This window comes from Neophocaena asiaeorientalis, unplaced genomic scaffold (assembly GCF_003031525.2).
Source record: "Neophocaena asiaeorientalis asiaeorientalis breed wild unplaced genomic scaffold, Neophocaena_asiaeorientalis_V1.1 scaffold79, whole genome shotgun sequence".
NCBI classification, from domain to species: Eukaryota; Metazoa; Chordata; class Mammalia; order Artiodactyla; family Phocoenidae; genus Neophocaena; species Neophocaena asiaeorientalis.
Window position 1 is genome coordinate 3,860,276 of NW_020175402.1, and position 17,342 is coordinate 3,877,617.

The 17,342-nt window shown below is 50.3% G+C and overlaps 1 protein-coding gene across 4 annotated transcripts in view; it reads left to right on the top strand.

The window, feature by feature from the left end:
• The window catches only part of MAN1C1 (mannosidase alpha class 1C member 1), a 134,201-nt gene that overhangs the window by 46,007 nt on the left and 70,852 nt on the right, over nt 1-17,342 (top strand). For all 4 annotated transcript variants that reach the window (XR_003006129.1, XM_024766859.1, XM_024766860.1 and 1 more), the window contains exon 2: nt 6,604-6,700. Coding sequence is in view for 3 of the 4 variants with exons in the window: in XM_024766859.1 (XP_024622627.1) it covers nt 6,604-6,700 (97 nt within the window). In the remaining variant the exon portion in view is untranslated. The remainder of the gene's footprint in view (nt 1-6,603; nt 6,701-17,342) is intronic.

Consider the following 17,342-nt stretch of genomic DNA (forward strand, 5'->3'; position numbering starts at 1 on the left):
GGGACACGGGTTCGTGCCCCGGTCCGGGAAGATCCCACATGCCGCGGAGCGGCTGGGCCCGTGAGCCATGGCCTCTGAGCCTGCGCGTCCAGAGCCTGTGCTCCGCAGTGGGAGAGGCCACAACAGTGAGAGGCCCGCGTACCGCAAAAAAAAAAAAAAGAATTCAGACTTTTAGAAAAGTGGCAAAAAATACTACAAAGATTCACATTTACCCTTCACCCAGATTCCTCAAATGTTAGTGTTTTACCCTGTTTGCTTTGTGTACACTCTTCTCTCTTTCTACACACACACACACACACACACACACACACACACACGAGGTTTCTGAACTATTTGGGAGTAAGTTGCAAGCATAATGCCTCTTACCCCTAAATACTTCATTGTGTATTTCCAAAAGGTTGGTTCTACTTTTCTATATAACCATAGTAAAACCAGAAAATTAACGTTGACACAATACTATCTGATCCCTATACCCCATTCACATTTTGTCAATTATCTTGATGATTGTCCTTTATAGTAATAATAATAATAGTAGTTGTTATTATTCTGCCCCAGGATCGCATCCAAGATCACGTATTACATTTAGTTCACGTCTCTTTATTCTCCTTCAGGCTGGAACAGTTCCTCAGTCTTTCCTTTTCTTTCACGACCTTGATGTTTTTGAAAAGTAAAGGCCATTTGTGTTGTAGGTTGTCTGTCTCTCAGTTCGGGTTGTCTGATCTTTCCTCATGATTCGGTTCAGGTGTGCATTTTTGGCAGGATTACCACTGAAATGACGTGTGTTCTTCTTAGTGTGTCATATCAAATGGCATGTGATATCTGTTTGTCCCCATTAATAGTTTTTAAAAATATAAATTAATAACAGCTCTACTGAGTTATAATTCACATATGATAAAATTCACCATTTTAAAGTGTAAAATCCAGTGGATTTTAGTATATTCTCAGAGTTGTACAGTCATTATCACAATCGATTAGAACATTTTCATCATCCCAAAAGGCCCCATACCCACTAGCCATCATTCTCCATGTCTTTTTCCCTCACCCCTGGTGACTACTAGTCTGCTTTCTGTCTATAGGTGTGCCTATTCTGGACATTTCATGTACATGGAATCATATGCTGTATGGCCTTTTGTGTCTGGCTTCTTTCACCAAGCACAGTGTTTTCAAGGTTCATCCACACTGGAGCATGTGTCAGCACTGCATTCCTTTCTATGGTCAAATAATATTCTATTGTATCTATTTACACATTCTGTTGGTTCATTCATCAGTCAATGGACATCTGGGTTGCTTCCACTTTGGGGCTATTACAAATAGTGCTGCTATGCACATTGTGTACAACTTTCTGTGTGGACATATGTTTTGAATTTTCTAGGGTGTATGTCAGGGTACCCAATACCACCGCTAGGTTCAGTGATTCACCAGGAGGGCACATAGTCCTATTCCTGGCTGATTTACTACAGTGAAAGGACACAAAGCAAAATCATCAAAGGGGAAATGTGCATACAGAGAAGCCCTGGGGAAACCAGACCCAGCTCGCAAGAGTCCTCTCTGGGTGGAGTCACCCAGAACACACTTCATTCCTTCAGCACTGAGTTGTGATTGACACGTGTGAGACGCCGTCCACCAGGAAGTTCATTAGAGACTCAGTGCCCAAGGTTTTTACTGGGGGCTGGTCATGTAAGTACCCTCGGCCTAACATGTACCAGAATTCCAGACTCCCGGAAGGAAGGCAGGTGTTCAGCATACACCACATTGTTTGTACAGTCTCGGTGCAGTAAACCACCCTTACCCATCAGAGAATGGTGAGAACACTCACCAAATCCAAGTTCCCAGGCACCGGCCAAGGGCCAAATTTGCAAGCAGACCCTTTCTAGGGATAGAAGTCTCAGGCCTACTGTGTCAACTCTGTTCTGCACGAGTCTACACCCAGGAGTGGAATTGCTGGGTCACATCGTAACTCCATATTTAACTTTTCATGCCAAAGTGTTTTCCAAAGCAACTGCACCATTTTCATTTCCACCGGCCATTGAGGAGGGTTTCCACTTCTCCACAGCCTGGCCCACACTTGTTATTGTCCATCTTGTTGATTATAGCCATCCTGGTGTGACTGATAGGTTTTTAAGTTAGTGATTTGCAGGCATTTAGAACCAAAAATGAGGAGCCATAGGAGCCAAAATGTGTTCTCTAAGAACAAATCATACCAGTCTAACCCCTGATTTTTCTTAAAAGAAAAAAAAAGCCATCTATTTTCTCTGTGCTAGCTGTACTGGGGGCAGAGTGCTTTTGTATTTCAGTCCTGTCCTTCATAGTATCTTCGTATACAAAAATGGAGACACAGGGCTTGGACTGATTATCTGGAAGATTCCTCACTTGTTGACAGATGACACTCAAAGAGCAGTGCTGGAGCCAGGTGAGGGGCCCCTGCTGCTGTTTCCCCAACTCTGTCCTCAGCCCAGCCATTTAATGTTTCTCTCTAAAACTTGGGGGAGACACAGATGGCGGTCCCATGAAAGCAGGCAGAATACCCAAAACACACAGACACACACACAATGAATGATAAGATCTGGTTCCAGAAAGATCCTGACAGCACGGAACGAGTATGGAGAGTCCAGTGAGATGCAGTTGTTAGGGACAAATGGCAAGTCCACACCCACAGGGTCTGGTCCAGATGTAACCAGGGAGAGTTTGCACTTCGTTTTCTGCTTGTTACCAAAAGCCAACCATAACAAATGGGTGATGAAGTCTGGGCACCCTGGAAAAACGTTGTGATGTGTATCTGCAGTTTCAGGGGATTTAGAGCTCTGCCATCAGGCGATCTGTTGAAGGAGCCGGGCTGTTCAGCCGGCCAACAGGCAGCCTAAGGTGACTTGAGAGTTGGCTCCCCCTGGTTGAAGATCTGTGGTGGGAGCATATGAGCTGTCTTCCCCCTGGCCCGTAGGGAAAAGCAGATTTAGATTGATTAAGAAAGAACTTTGTGAAACTCTGCAATTGAATGAGCTGCCTGCTAAAGAGGTAAGCACCCTTTCACGGGGGGTGTTCAAAGAGAGATTACTTAGTCTTTTTAAGGAACTTGCATGGGGCAGGAGGTGGCCTGAGTTCTTTGAAGCCTTAGAACTGCCTAAACATGAAGCCAGGGACTGTCCGTCTCTAAAGGCAAGTCCAGGGGCTGCCCAAGGTACATATCACTGGTTCCAGAGTGAGATTAGCCTTTCTGTAGGTCATCCTCTTCTTGTGCCCCTCACAATCCTACTTGTCCCTCAGGACACTTGGGTGCCCGTGAAGCTCCCCTTGAGACACACACTTGCCTTCTTCTGAGCACCTCTGTTACTCAGAAGACCCCCCCACCCCATCCCCCCGACCCATTACCTATTTTACCTGTGATGTGTGTGGTCCACACGTCAAGTCTCCCAGCCATGTGTTAAGCTCCAGAGCCAATTTTCTTGTTTGTTCTTACTTTCATTGAGCAAATACTTAATGAGCACCTATTATGTGTCAGTCCCCTGGTGAGTTGCCAGGCACGCAGCAGTGACTAGGGAATGGGGGCACTGACCAGATAGTTGTGAGTACAAGAGTTTAACTGCAGGCTTCTGTGGGACCTGACATCAGGAATGTGGGGAGGTCGTGGGGGCCTGGCTGGGGAGGAGGACTCCCTGCAAAAGTACCCTTTCAGCTGAGAGTTGAAGGAAGATAAGCAGTTGGCAGGAAAGTGGAGGGAGGGGTCCGGGGGAGCAGTCCCACCATGGCTGCAGCCCAAACTCCAGCCGAGCACAGGCTAGGACACCTGGTAGGTTGGGGTGCATTAGGAAGAGAAATAAGGACCACCTGGCTGGGGACTTTCCCCGTCATCCCCGCTTATCCAGCGCCTGGGCTTGCGACCCGAGGTGGGAGACACAAGGATTAGCGTTCGAGGGTCTGTGTGTCCTTGTGCACGTGTGTGTGTGTGTGTGTGTGTGTGTGAGAGCAGCTCTAATTGCCTTCTGAATCCTGTCCCAAGCGACACAGGGATTATTTGTGCCTTCCTTCCTCTCCGTTGATGTGGATGACTGTGAGAACGGGCCACGTTCCAACATCCCCACGTCCCTGCAGTGACAGCTCCTTTGAGAACATGTAGATACCCATGGTTCTCTTAATTACTCCTGCACACCCACTTCTCTCTCTCTCTCAAGCAGGTGGGGTTTGGGGGTAGGTGCAGTCCTCCCCCTCCAGACCTCTGCTCCTGCTTTCCTGCTGCCATTTCTGTGTTAACAGCCTCCTGCTCTCCCCTACCCATCCCCTGCCCCTCCCTCCCCTCACACTGACTTAATCGAGGCCCGCCCCCCCAGAATAAGAGAGACTGAGGGAGGAGGCCAGGCTCCCTTAAGCGCTCATACCCAGCAATTAGTTTCCCTTACTGCCAATTCAAGATAAGTAGAAAATAACCAAGGAATGGAACCAGGGCTCAAAACCTGTGTCAGGTGCTTGGCACGCAGTACCGTGACATTTGCATGTGTGTCTCCTGGGAAGCCACACATCAGGCCAAGTATGGGGGTGGGGTCTGCTGGCCTGGGAGTTGAAAGAGCTGTATTCCAGCCCTGCTGGCTGTGCCACCCTGACCACCTACCATCTCTGAGCCTCAGTTTCATCATCTATGAAGTGGAGAGATGGTACTAGATTATTCTGCCATTTCACGGAGAGCCCAGGCCACAGACCTGTCGGGTCTGCCCTCCTGGTCTGTGTGTTTTGACCCCAGGGGTGAGTATGGCAATGGTTACTGTCCAGGTGTGCCTGGAAGAGATGGCTGCTAGACCTTGGCACCAGGAGTGGCAGAGCATGGAGAACGCAGGTGGCGATGTCCAGAAAGACAGTGCTGAGGCAGGAAGGTGGGCTGGGCGATGGAAGGAGAAAAGCAGAAGGGTGCCAGACAGTGTCTGGAAGTGAGCTGGGAAATAGAAATAAACACATATAGTAGACTGCTGGTTCTCAGATGTGGCCCATGGACCACGTGGGGATGTGTTAGAAAGACAGAATCTCAGTCCCCACCCCAGACCTGCTGGATCAGAAACTCAAGGATGGGGCCCAACAGCCTGTTTTAACAAGCTCTCCAGGTGATTCTGATGCACGCCAAAGTCTGAGAACTAATAAGGTGGATGAAAGAGGGGTGGATGGATGAGGCTTGGAGAACCAGATGGGTATTTTAAAGGCTGAGCAGGAAAGAGGACTCGTGTTTGTTGATCACTTGCTGTGTGAAGTCAAAAACTGGGCATTTCCAGCTACTTGCTTTCGTTTAATCCTTTCAGGATTGTGGCAAAGCAGCCCTTGTTATTCCCATCTCAAAGATGAGGCAGCTGAGGCTTGGAGACATTCATTTGCTTGCCAGAGTCAAAGAGCTAGTGGCAGGGGTAGGATTAGAACCCGGGCCTCCCGGCCCCGAAGCCTGAGTTCTCTCCACGACACCAGGCTGCCCTCCACCTGCCTGTCCTTCAGCTGTGCCTCTGCTGCCTGGGCTGGCTCCCTTCTCAGCCCCATGGTCACTGCAGAGGCCTGCTCTGCTGTCCTTCTTCTGCAGCCTGCCATCAGAGGCAAAAGGGAGACCCTGGGGAGGGGCGGGAGAGCAGGGCTGGGGACAGATTGTTGCCTTGCGTTCCTCCAGCCTCCAGTGCTAAGTGCAGTTAGGAGACAAAGGTGCTTGTGTGCTTGCGATGCTGCCAAGAGGCTAACATAGTTGCCTTAGTGTAGTAAGAACTCATGCATGCACTGGGTGACAAAGCTGACAGATACTCATTGCCAAGCCCTGTGCAGGGTGCTTTGGGGGAACTGAGGCAAAGAAAATGTAGTTTCTGGCTTCAAAGAGTTTGTGGTCCAGAACCAGTAAAACAAAAACTAACAGTGACTGGCTGGGGTGCTAGGAGGCCTGGGAGAGCCAGCCTGGGTCAAGCCAAGTGCAGGAGGAGTTCAAAGAGAGTCAAGCAGTGACTTTAGGGGACAGACCTAAGGCTTCGGAGCCAGAGGGCATGGGTTCAATTCCCAGCATGCTCACTCACTCCCTGGGTAATCCTGGGCGAGTTACCTCATGTCTCGACCTGTCTCCTTATCTACAAAATGGAGTTAACAACCCCTAGCTCAAGGGACGGTTCTATTAGATTCTAACAGGCATCCCTCGTTGAGTTTTGTTTCCTTCCATTCAGAGGGTCACTTTAGGTCTGGGAAGGCTTCATGGAAGAGGTGGCTTTTCACTTTGGCACTGACGGATGGCTAGAATGTACTTAGTGCCTTTTGTGCCTTCTCTGAGGAATCTGTGGGTAGATGCAGGACGCGTAGGGTTGTCAGAGGAGAACAGCCTTCCAGGCATAACTATGAATAGAACAGTGGTGTGAGGAAGTCGTCTTTCTCAACGTGGAAGATTGTTTTTATAATGTGGTTTCAAATCCTGGTGCAAAGGGCAAGGCCCGGTGGCCGGCCCGCGCTGTTGGGAACCTCCACGCTCAGGGTGCAAAGGGCAAGGCGGGTGGCCGGCCCGCGCTGTTGGGAACCTCCACACTCAGGGTGCAAAGGGCAAGGCCCGGTGGCCGGCCCGCGCTGTTGGGAATCTCCACTCTCAGGGTCTGTTTCTGCTCTTCCTCACAGATGATGCAGTTCGCCTGGCAGAGCTACAAGCGCTATGCGATGGGGAAAAACGAGCTCCGGCCCCTCACAAGAGACGGCTACGAGGGCAACATGTTCGGTGAGCTGACGTCGGAAGACCCCCTGCCCCTGGGGGCCGAGCAGAATTTCATTTTTGGCTTTTTCTCTCCTGAGCTATGTCCCTGTTTCTCCAGAGCTGGGGGCTCCCAAGTCTGACTTCCTCCAGGGTTGTCTAGGCTTGTGAGCCTTCTAGGTTTGGGGGAAACCCACATGCTCCTCCCTCACCTCACACACTTCTTTATATGCACCTGTTGTTAATTTTCAGAGCAGACAAACTTGGAAATGTGAGTGGGGGCAGTGAGTGACGGACACTAGTTGCCATGGAGAAGGTGGGCAGATCTGAAGGACACAGAGGATTGGGTTTAAATCCGCTCCTCCAAGTGGCTGTAAAATGATCTTGGGTGTTTTCCTAGAGAAACCAAACATGTATCTGATAAGCTGGGCACACGCGCTGCCTTTAGGGTCTTGGGTGTGTGTCTCTCGCCGGGTGGCTTGGTGGACAAACAGTCACAGTTAGGGAGCAGCATGGGTGCTGCTGTGTGTTGGCAGCTTGAGTCTGACCTGTAGCCACACTTGCCAACATCTCTGTCCTTTGCAGCCGTGAGATCCTCCTCAGCCAGAGCCTCGAAAGCCCTTCTCTCCTGGAGAGACTGCAAAGTGCCTCACTGTGGGCACGGCTTTAGATATCAAATGTAATTCCCGGACAAATCACCAGCGCCCCTCTCTGCAGGCCTTTCACATGAAAAGATGCTGGAGGCACCTGGCTTCCTTCTTTCCTGCGAGACAGGAGCTATCTGGGGAGCTGGAAACAGAAATTCATCACCTGTATTCCCCACCCCTTAGAGACACAGGCTCCTGACATCAAGAACCAAAGAGCTAAGTCAGATGAAAATCCCCAGAAAATTTTCAAAAGCAGGTTTACAAGGCCCCCCATGCGTATGGCAGAGTATTTGTGTTACGGGAAAAGGGACAGAGGACCTACCTTCCTCCATGTCACCAGGCAGCATCCCAATGCTTCTGGCTGTTCAGACAGTTCACTCCCCTTGGGTAGGGGGCTGTGATTTGGGGTAACTGCTGCTGCTGCTTTTCCCCCCTGATTATCATAGGCATGTAGGGGAAAAGAGAAAGTATCAAAAAGTGTAAAGCAGGCCAAAAATAACTCGTTCTACCATGTAGATGCAGCCTCTGTGCACATCTTGTCTTATTTCCTTTCAGTCTTTTCTTCAGTACACTTCCCCCACCCATATACAATATTATGTTCTTCCTTTTCTTTTTTTTTAACTGAATGTTACATCATATGTGTTTCCCTAACTCGTGTAAATTTTTTCATAAAGAATATTTTTAATGGTTGCAGTTATTGCATGGATGTGCCATAATTCGTTTAACCATCCCACTAATGTTGGACAAAGGTCCTTTCCAATTTTTCACTATTAAAAATAACACGGCAGGACTTCCCTGGTGGCGCAGTGGTTGAGAGTCCGCCTGCCGATGCAGGGGACACGGGTTCGTGCCCCGGTCCGGGAAGATCCCACATGCTGCGGAGCAACTAGGCCCGTGAGCCATGGCCGCTGAGCCTGCGCGTCCGGAGCCTGTGCTCCGCAACGGGAGAGGCCACAACAGTGAGAGGCCCGCGTACCACAAAAAACAAAAAACAAAAAGCACGGCAATTATCATCTTTGTGCATAAAACGTTGTCTTAGGATAGGCTCTGAGAGAGGACTCCTGAGTCGTGGGGAGGAAGACAGGCGTTTCCTTAACCTCAAATATGAAATGTGTGGATTCTAGTTTCAGAGGCTCGCTGCCTGACCTGTCCAGATCATAGACTTCCCCAACACCCACATCAGCCCTGGGGAAAGATGGCTGGTGTGGCTCTCATCAAAGTTGTTGGAGCTTTGGCTACTACTATAAATGAGGGACATAATGCTCTCTCTCTACACAGTGTGCAAATATTCAGGGAATTGGTGGAGGTTGGGGGGAGGCTGTTGATCTCTGAAACTGCGGAGCATGGGCTTAGCTATTGCTGCGACCATCCACGGGGATAGAGGGAGCACTGCTGGGAGGAACTGGGCTAAACCAAGTCCCATTTTCTGAAATTCCTCAGGGCCTGTGATTTAAATCTCAACCCTTTGGCCCCTTTCCCATCACTGAGCCTCAGAAAGAGTGGGCAGCTTGGAATGATGCAAAGAAACCTGGACCTTGAACCAGAAGACCTGGGAGCGAGTCCTCACTCTGCCCTGAACTATCTGTGTGGCCAAGTCACTTGACCTCTCTGGGCCCCTGTTCGTTCATCCTGCACACTCAGGTTGCTATGAGAGCGTGCAGGAACGTGCAAAGGGCCAAGTATATATGAGTGATATAGGATTTCCACAGTAATAAGTGTGGTCGGCAGTTGCCCAGGTGAGCCCATGGAGGGTTCTGAGGTCCCCTGTCTCCCAAGAGCGGCCTTGGCTAAGGCCCTGGGAACCCACTCATCCTGCACCTGCAGCAGTCCTGGCAGTGAGACAGGGCCTTCCTTCTGCAGCTAGCCACTGAGCTGCGGTGGGAGGCCGGCTCCTGGGTCGGGCCCCAGGCACTGGGCAGGGAGAAGCTAGTCTTGATTTTCTTACACTTTCTTTCAGCAGCTGCTTGTGTAGTGCCATGCCCGGTGCTGACTGCTGGGGATGTAGGGATAAATGACACAGTGAAAACTCCACCAGCTCTGCAGAGACGTACACTGGCAACCCTTCCTCGGAGCCTCTCTGGGGTCTGTGTAGGTGCTCTCAGGATGAGGGGCACGTAGAAGGGATCACGATCAATGATGTGACCAGTCCTTCACTGGCTTGTGGCTCTAGGTCCCTGGAGCCCAACAAGTTCAAAATGACTTCACTCCTTCCTGGTTGAGTGACCTTGAGTGTTCTCTGAGCCTGAGTTTTCTGTAAAGTGGAACTAATGAAAACATCACACCCCCAGCCCAAGGCCTGCGTGACACACGGAACCATCTCAATCGCTGGTGGCTACGCTTATTGTCGCCACAGATGGGTCAGGTGATACACATGCTTATGCCAGCACCCCCAGAGGAGGAGAGTCAAGGGGCATTCGAGGAACCTGGAGGAGGTTCTAGTTTGGGTTGGACCCATGAGGGGCTTGGAAGCCAGACTGTTCTGGATGATAGAAGTTGAACTGGCCTGAATGAAGCTGCTTCTCACGCCGCTGGCTTCTTTTGCTGGACTCACACGGGCTTGTGGGTGGCCTTGTTCCTGGGCTGTGGCAGCCGCCGTCATCAGTCACCTCACTGTAGGCTGGGCCCTGCAGGGCGTGGTCAGATGGCAGCTGTTTCCACCCTGCCCTGCCTGGCTGAGTGGATGTTCAGGGTCCCTGAGCAGCCTCCTGCATCCTGGTGTGTATCCGTCCGCCACGGGCCCTTGCGGGCTCCTCCCTGGGCCTGTGGGGCCAAGAGAGCTGCATACGGGGTAGAGTAATGAGCTCACACTGGTGCCTGGCTTTGCAGGATTTACACGGGATGCAACGAAGACATCGGCTGCAGAGCCTGGTCTCCCCGCGTGTGGCAGTTCACCAAATTGAATTTACCCTCCCCACCACCCGTGCGCCCCTCCCCAAATCTGTTCTCACTTTGAAAGTAAGACCTCTGGGTGAGGCACCTCTCAAGCCAGTTTTTGTGTCCTGAGCAATTCAGTGTTAAAGTCTCTTCCTATTTACCGCAATCTGGCTCAGCAGGTCCTGCCAGAAAATGCCCCCAAGACCCTAGCGGCTGCCAGCAAAGTGGACGCGGCCTGTTCCTCACGGGCACAGGGCCGGCACTCAATGGTGATGCTCTCATCACTGTGAAGTCACAGGGGTGAGTCTGCCACTTGAAGAACACATTCGAGGAGGGCAGTGTAGAGGAACCAGCCATAAAGCAGCAGCTGGTGATGCCGTAAAGCACAGTGGCTCAGTACTCAGAGGCCCAGCTTCCTTACCTGTAAAAGGGGCTGCTCCTAGGACCTGGGTGAAACCAGCCGAAGAGCATGGACTCTGAGGCCAGATGGCTTGGATTTGCATGCTGCTCTGCCACTGCCCATCTGTGTGACCTTAGGCAAGTTTCTTAACCTTTCTGGGCCTCAGTTTCCAGCCTTAAATTGGGGACAACAGTAATACCTACTCACAGGATTGTTTCAAGAACCAAATGAGTTAATTTGTGAGAAGTGCTTGGCACATAGGAAGCATTCTTCAAGTTCAGCTGCTATGAGGATGACATAAGGCCCTTAGGACAGTGTGTGCTTCTCCCATTTTGACTGGGCTATGACCCAGTCTCCTGGACCCAGGGACCCACGTGAGGACTCCAGGGCTTTCCCAGCCCTGATCCCTCCTGCCCTATTCCCCTCAGCCCTCAAGCGCCTGTGGCAGAGATCACGGATGGGCAGCCCACTGGTAGTCAGTGTACCTCTCACCCTTTCATTTATAGCAGCTTACAATGGAATTTTTAAGAGGGAAGAGTCAGGGGAAAGTTAGGGTTCAAGGCTGTGGAAGAAATCGGCCTCCTGACAGCAGAAGGGATTCCAGGAGAATAGTGGGAGCTCATACCCAATGCCAGCTGTCAGCCTTAAAGCACTTAATGACATTAATCCTCCCAAGAACTCAGAGCGATCATAAGAACTCCATCCTCCCTTGGCATTGGGGAAATCGGTACTGGGTGCAGAGTCTTGAGAGGTCCCTGGCAGAGAGGCCCTTTGGTGGCAAGTCCAACTGCCTCATCTTAGAGTTGCAGAAACCAAGCTCACAGAGGGGAAGGGACTCAACCGGGGTGACACAGCATGTTAATTGTAAGTGTGGAATTTGAATCCTGGTGGCCTAGTCCCAGCCCAGTGCTCTTTGCACCACCCACTCTGAGATTAGCCAAATTGTCCAAGGCCAGATTGTCAAAGCACAGGCCTCTGGTTCTGGCCAGATCACCACCAGGAACTAGACGTTCTCAGAACTCTCGCAAGAGCAAATTGTCTTTCAGGAGGTGTATGATTTGGGAGCCAAGAGCCCACCTGCTTCCTGTACATGCATCATACCAGGCACCGTAGCTGTATTCTCTCGTGTCCTCCTCACAGCCCTGCGAAGGTATAAATTACCCCCTTATCCCCATTTCACAGATGAGGAAACTGAGACTTGGCAAGGTTTAGGACTTGCTTAGTCACACAGTTATCAAGCAGAGACTTAATCACAGGTCTGCTGGACTCCAAAGCCCAATCCACAGACCACCATGCTGCCCTGTCCTCCAGTGACCACGTGTGTGGCTGTAGAGAAGGGAGCAGGGGCAGAGGGATGGTCTCAGGGTTGGTGGTATTGCATCTTCTGCTCCAGTACCCTCACAGAAACCCAGAGAGACATGTATTTCAGGTCAGGGTCTGCGGCCACCCATCTGAAGGCATCATGATTTATTGGACATCAGCTGACTGCAGAGCATGGGCCTGGGAAAAAGATTCCGATTTCCCTCTTTTCTCCCACCATAGGAAAATATTTCATCTCTGCCATTAACCTAAAGACAGCTACTTACAAGACATGCCGTTGGCTGTCAGCGTAATGAGCTGAGAAGAGCATGGATTTGAGAATCAGACCAGCCTGAGTCTGAATTCCGGCTCTGCCACTTACTAGTCATGTGACCTTGGGCGAGTTTCTTAAACTCTCTGCACCTCAGTTTCTCCATCTGTACAATGAGGACAGTGGTGAGGAGTAGATAAAGTTGATGTTTGTAAAACCTGCCCATATGCTTAAATAGACTTGCCCATATGCACTCATTAACTATAAGCTACCGCTGTTATTATTATATCAGTTATAAAATAATTGTGAGAATAATTATATCCTGAGACAAAAACAAACAAACAAACAGTGTGTGGCACACAGTAGGCTCTGGATAAATATTGTCAGACGAATGAATTGCCCCCTGCAGTCTCTGCCTGCCCTGTTTTCCCTTAAGCCCTTCCTCCTGGTCCTGCTGTGCTCAGTTCCTCTCATCGTCTGCAGCTGCTTTGACCTCCTCCATCGCAAAGTGCATTAGGAATCGGCAAACTGACCCTGAAAGAGCAGCAGTCCTGCTTAGTCAGCGGCTCTGATCTTGGGCATCTTCTCTGTGGAGGATAGAGGTGCTTGTATAGCCAGAAGCGCCGTCCCTCTGTTCCACGCTGGCCCAGGGTGACCGTGAGAGCCCCAAATTGGATTCTGCCTCTGCCTGGTGAATCCCTGATAGAACTGCCCAACCAAATCCGCATCTCAAGGGATGATTATGGCCTTGGGTGAGTGAAGAGGGAAAATGAACACAGCACGATTTTTCAGATCACAGGCTGGGAATGTTCGGCCTTGGAAGAGAAAAAAATAATCTTTGCCTTGTAAACAGAGCAAATATGATGTTGAAGGGGGAATAAATCCAGGCCCCAAGATGTCATTTTTACAATTGCATTTTGGCATGTGACTTAGTGCCTTCTGCAAAACGTTCACAGTCTCCTACACAGACACACACACACACCAATCTTACCAGGTCTTTATTGTGGGCGGAGAGCTGCACTGCAGTGTGGCTGCCGGGAGAACTGCATCCTTTGCAGACAGACAGTTTGTGAAAACCACTTGCTTCCCAGTTTCCACAGGTCTCCATGCTGTTTCCACGGTTCTCTGTGCTTGTTTCCGGGTGGCAGCGGTTTTGACTTTGGAGTTGTGCCTGGGTTCAAATCCCTGGCGTTTACCAGCTGAATTAAATTGGACAAGTCACAGAGTTCTCTGAACCTCAGTTTACTCACCTGGAAAAGGAGGCAGGCGGGGCTAGGTAGCCCCAGTACAGTGCCTGGCACCCAGTAAGTCCTCATAAAACGTTAGGTTGTTTCTTCCCTGAGTGCAGACACACCCTTCCCAGTCCGTTTCCTATCTCCTCTCTTATCGGGTAGCAGGGCACTTGGACTTATCTGGCTGAAAATACTATATCTGCTGTTACAAGTTTTGTTTTCCAGAGGTTTTTCTTTTTTTTTTTTTCTTTTCTGAAAAACAAAAGCAAAACACCAAGTATCCATAGTTCTTAGAAAATCGATGTCAGGTTGTGTCGCTCCCTGATTTTGGCAGGCCCGTGGTGCACATTCCTGACCCAGGCTCTGAGTTTGATTTGAGAAAGAGCTGTCATCAGCCTCCTCGGAGGTGGCGATGTTGCAATTCCTTGGGTAGAATGGGTCAGGCTTAAGGGCAACAAGCAGATCTTCCCGGCAGTCACATGTCTTGGGAGCCCCGGCTGCTCCATCTGGAGGCCAGAGGCTGTCAAAGCACGGGGGAAATGGATTAGAAGCACCAGTCACTGGCAGATGGCCTTTAGCACGAGGAGGGAAATTGCATAAAAATATGGACCCCACACATGTGAAGGACAGATAGGACTGGCCGTTGCTGGTCAGATGCTGCAGCTCCATGGGGGCCTCCCTGTGGCCTTGAATGACACATCCACGGTTCCTCAGCCACCTTCTAAAGACCAGGATGTCCCTCGGGTCACACTGGGTGATTAGCAAAGCAGAGCGCTCACCTCTAAATTAGCCTGCTGGACTTTCGCGCTCTCAGGCTGCCGACCATTCAGGGCGCGCTGCTCTGCACCCTCCTCCCGAAAAGATTTGTTTTTTTCCCAAGCAGTTTCTAATTAAGATGCATCTTAGCTGTTTTCTTTTTCTTTTTGTTTAAAAGGCTTCCCACCAGCACAGAGCATAATTTATTTCTCTAGAAAATATAGCAGCAGGTTGTTGTAAAAAGAAAACTCGAGGCTCGGAGCCTTGGGTCCCCATCCCAGTCCTGGCGCCAGCAGCCATGGGAGCCGGCGACCTCCCCTGGGCCCCGGGCCCCGTCTCGGCTTCAGTACAAAGAGGTTTGTACCCTGGCCCCTCGCTGTCCTCTCTGTGATTCTCGGTTGGTTACTAGGCTGATTTCTTTCTTTCTCTTTTTTTTTTTTTTTTTTTCCGCCTCTGAGTGGCTATTTGGGCTATGCCGATTCTCTTGAAATCTGAAATTTTAGTAGCAAGTTTTGCTTCTGTTGGGGAGGAGTGAGTCAGGGTATCTATTCCCAGAGCAAGTCGCTAGGGACGCATGAGATGATTCATATTGAAACTGACATTCCCTCCTGGGGGTGACGTGTTCCTGCCCAATTTACAAAGACCTTTCCTTCCTTGGAAACAAGGCAGAGCCCACAGCAGACAGACAGCCCTCTTTTCTTCGCACCGCACTGATGGCAAGCACTTGCCAAATTTCCCAGCAAACTCAGTGACAAATAGGTAGGTGAATTCACAAAATCTGAGGCTGTCTGTGCCAGTTGGATTCTTTGAAACCGTCTGGTCCAGTGTCTAAGAAAGAGGGGAAAGAGGCACAAGGGGGACAGGGACTCAGGAAGGCCTAATAACCAGGACTTGAACTCTGGTACTTTGACTTGAGCCTCTTTTTTTTTCTTTTTAATTACTTTTTAAAAATTGAGATGTAACTTATAACTTACATACAGTAAAATGCACAAATCTTAAGTGCACAGCCCAATGAGTTTTTACATGTGGATGCAGCCCTTGATCTGCACCCACAGATCAAGATAGAGAGCACTTCTGTTACCCTCCAGAAGGTTCCCCCAGACCCTTCCTGGTCCCCAAGGGCCATTGCTGTTCTGACTTCTATCACCTTAGATTCGTGCTGTCTGCCTTAAAATTTCATATCGTACTGTATGTGCTTTTATGGTTTACTTTTCTTTCACTCATAATTATGTCATGAAGGGTTCATTCTTTTCCAAGTGTATCCATTCTACTGTTCCTGGACATTTTTGTTCCCAGCATTTGGTGATTATGAGTAAAGCTGCTATAAACAGTTTTTGTCTCTTTGTTTAACATTTAGTGAGTGCTTCAGCCGTGCTCTGGAGAGGGCAGGGCCCCTGCTCTTCCTGCCGTGACTTACGGGTGAATTGGGGCTCTCAGGCCAGCTGCCTCAAGTGCCCCTTGCAGCAGAAGGAACAGTTGGCCGAGGCTTCCTTCACTACCCCCTCCCCACGCTGTCTCACCAGCCCACCCAGCTATGACACACGGGCACAGATGGCGTGAACCGGAGCTTCTTTAGTTCAGCTACTAGGCTAGGAAAGGGGTCTTAATAGAGGAAATGTTGACCTTGGAGTCAGAAGACTTGAGTTGTCCAAACCCTGGCTCCACCACTAACCCGCTGGGTAGGTGTCCCGTTTCCTTGTCTGAGCCTCAATTTTCTCTCCTGTGGAATGGGGATGATGACACCTTCTCACAGATTGTCATTGGGATCACAGGAGACCATTTCTTTATCTGCCAGTGATCATTCGGTGCCTACTGTGTGCCACTAGACCCTGCTCGAGACACGGGAAACAGCAGGAACCAAGATGGACACCTACGTGGATGTCCCAGGCTAGTGAGGAGACGTAGGCATGAACTTGTAGTTTCAATCAAGGCAGTATGAATGCCGTGAGGTACAAGCTCACACCAAGGGCTCCTTAACTCATCCTTGGAGGGATGGGCTTCAGAAAGATTTCCTGGGGGAGATGGCCTCAACTGAGGCCTGAAGCATGAATGAAGAAGCATAAGAGAGGGATCACGGGCACAGAAACACATGTGCAAAGGCCTCGAAGGGGAGATTGAGCACAACTGTGGCTCCTTGGGGTCTAAAAGGTGTTCAGTGTGACTAGAGAGGATGAGGGCATAGTGAGAGACCATCTGTGAGCAGCTGGCATATTAAGGGGATCTATGAATGCTCCCCAGTGTTTTCTCCCCACCCCAGACCCCAAGAGCCAGGAGACCTGGCTTCTAATGGCTTCTGCTCTGTGACCCAGGCAAGGCCTGTTCCGTCTGAGCTCATTTCCCCACCATACAACGTGGGCGTCTGGCATATGGGCTCTCATGTTACTTTTAGGCCCTAAAGAGTAGGTGATTGGGCCACTCTGGGGTGTGTTTCACCCTGGCTGATGCAAGCCTGGTGCAGCCGAGTGGGCCACTGGCTCAGCGATGGAGGCAGAGGTGCTGCACTGGCTGTGGTGGCCACTCCTCTGGAAGGTGGGGGCCAGGACTTCACATCCCCCCGCCAGGGGCTTCTGAGGCAGGCAGCTTGGTCCTCTGCTCCACAGACGGCTGCTCTCCTAAGCATAAATGGTCGGCATGAGAACCATGCAGCGATCAATAGGAATTGTTGAAAAATTCTGAAGAGAGCCTGGAGGAAGACAAAGAGACCCGGAAGTGTGTTGTCAGCACAATTTGGGGCTAATACTCAAGTCTGTTTTTTCACCAAGTCTGAAAGGCGGTTTAAAATCCACTGCTCTTGTTTTCTTTTGTTTTGTTTTGTTTTAATGGCTGGATAAAGCACAATTGCATTTTCTCCCCCAATAACTTTGAATTCTGGGAATAGACCATGTGGGGATAATTGCTGTTGTCTAATCCCACCGAAGGCCAAGCCAACGATTAGGACAGGGAGGGAGGGAGCTGCCCTGCCGGAGGCCCTCTGCCGGTTTCTTACTTCCAGCAGCCAGGGCTCGACTCCCCAGATGACCCTGTTCCCGAAATAGCAGTTGCCCGGAAATGCATCTGCATGTTGCTTTGCCGTGAGTAACTGATAGCACGTGGGGGCGTGGAGAGTTTTCATTCAGTCCTGCAACTTCTCCTTGAGTACTTACTATGTGGCAGGCTCTGAGCTGGATCTGGAGCAGGGAAAGAGGGTGCA